This window comes from Gallinula chloropus (assembly GCF_964237585.1).
Source record: "Gallinula chloropus genome assembly, chromosome: 4".
NCBI lineage: Eukaryota > Metazoa > Chordata > Aves > Gruiformes > Rallidae > Gallinula > Gallinula chloropus.
In genome coordinates, this window is record NC_140088.1 from 78,621,123 (window position 1) to 78,623,282 (window position 2,160).

Below are 2,160 nucleotides of genomic sequence, written 5' to 3' on the forward strand. Positions count from 1 at the left end.
ATTTAGAGGAAACAATTTCCATTAAGGAAAAGCTGGAAGATTATTGTGCTAATAACAGACTGGATGGTGCCTATCCATGTAGAATTCCCATAGGTATTAATGGAAGTTTTGTGCTAAATCAGCAGTTGTTTAAGGTAGTGGATTGTAAAAAAGGATATGCTGCCCAGCAGGATCTTAATCCTTCTGCATTTGCTTAGGCAAACTTTGTCTCTGAAATGCTTTTGAAATCTGTCCCAATTTTCAGCAGGAGTCATGCCTGAATAATATTATGGGATCGGGCTTCAAATGTAAGGGCAAGAGAATTTAAATATATTAAGACAGATCTTCTCTTAATCCTGAGATGTAGAACGCTGTAGCGTTAGCTCGTTGCTTCTTGTCTTAGCCACCACAGACTGATTTCTCCACATGTTCTTGTACTGTTTTGTTTTCAGGGACAGCTCTGTTGCTTACGCAGGCAGCTGTGAGGATGGGGCCCCTGGAAGCAGTAGGTGAAGAAAACCAGACAGATGAAATGAAAATGGAGCTGTTCACCAAGCTGTACTTGCCAAGATACACTACACCCCTCAATGACTTGGCTCTGGACCCTAAACCAGAACTGAAGGACAGCACAACACTCGTTGAAGTGCAGATAATCCTCATCTTTGCTTACTGCTCCATCATCCTGCTGGGGGTAATCGGGAACTCCCTCGTGATCCATGTGATCATCAAGTTCAAAAGCATGCGCACCGTAACTAACTTCTTCATCGCCAACCTGGCAGTGGCTGACCTGCTGGTGAATACACTGTGCCTGCCCTTCACTTTGGTTTACACGCTGCTGGGAGAATGGAAACTGGGCCCGGTCTTGTGCCACCTGGTGCCTTACGCCCAGGCTCTTGCTGTGCATGTGTCTACTGTTACTTTGACCGTGATTGCTTTGGATCGACATCGCTGCATCGTCTACCACTTGGAAAGCAAAATCTCTAAGCGGATCAGCTTCCTGATAATAGGAATTGCCTGGGCAGTCAGTGCCCTGTTGGCAAGTCCACTGGCCATCTTCCGTGAGTACTCGCTGATTGAGATCATTCCTGACTTCAAGATTGTCGTCTGCTCTGAGAAGTGGCCAGGGGAGGGGCAGCTCAACTATGGCACCATCTACAGTGTCTCCATGCTCCTGATCCAGTATGTGCTGCCTCTGGCAGTCATTTCCTATGCCTATGCCCGTATTTGGACCAAGCTCAAGAACCATGTTAGTCCTGGGGCAGGGAATGACCACTATCATCACCGGCGGCGGAAAACCACCAAGATGCTGGTGTGTGTGGTTGTGGTGTTTGCTGTCAGCTGGCTGCCGTTTCACACCTTCCAGCTAGTCAGTGACATTGACAGTCAGGTGTTAGACCTGAAAGAGTACAAACTGATCTACACAGTGTTTCACGTCATCGCCATGTGCTCAACGTTTGCCAACCCCCTTCTCTATGGCTGGATGAATAACAACTACAGGACAGCTTTCCTCACGGCCTTCCAGTGTGAACAGCGACTGGACTCCATCCACCCTGAAGTATCAACAGCTTTCAAGGCCAGGAAGAAACTAGAAGCAAAGAGGATTCAGTTCCCTGGAGACTCTTTCACACAACCTACCAATGTCTAAGATGTCTGACTTTGAAGAAGAAATGAGCATGTTGTGGACAAAGGGATAAATGCATTTTGACATGTGCATTTTTAATGCATAGTTTTATTCATACATGGTGAAAGAAAAGTAACAGGAAGGTCAAGGCAGATGGTATGATTTGAGAGGAGTTGATTGGCTCCAAGTGTGTGTAATTGTATACAACTCCAAGGATATAAAAGGGAGAGACTTTATTTATGGCTGTCTCTAACAGGGTAAGAGATGTTCCTGTCCCTCCCATCTCTCTCTGATGAGTCTGAATGACAAAGGCAGAGTTTGCTGGTTTTGCTGTAGGAAGACAAGTGGCTGATTTATTGCAAAGGAATATTGATGGTGGGAGCAGGTAATTTTTATATTGCATATGGAGAGTAGAAGTCTGCCTGGAGAATGAAGGCTGTCTGGGGAGAATGGGCTGTTAAATGTGTTAAAGCTTAAATTCTTCAGACCCCTTCTCTCCCACGGGCACCTTTTGTGAAGATAAGGGAATTAAGAAGAGAAATATATTATGGGTTTTTTGG

At 45.5% G+C, this 2,160-nt stretch overlaps 1 protein-coding gene across 1 annotated transcript; it reads left to right on the forward strand.

The window, feature by feature from the left end:
- Positions 1–466: 466 nt before the first annotated feature.
- Positions 467–1,624, forward strand: NPY2R (neuropeptide Y receptor Y2; the record flags this gene model as incomplete). The annotated part of the gene is made up of 1 exon (XM_084262970.1): positions 467–1,624. One exon carries the CDS (start codon positions 467–469, stop codon positions 1,622–1,624), a length of 1,158 nt encoding a protein of 385 aa, XP_084119096.1.
- Between the last annotated feature and the right edge of the window lie 536 nt (positions 1,625–2,160).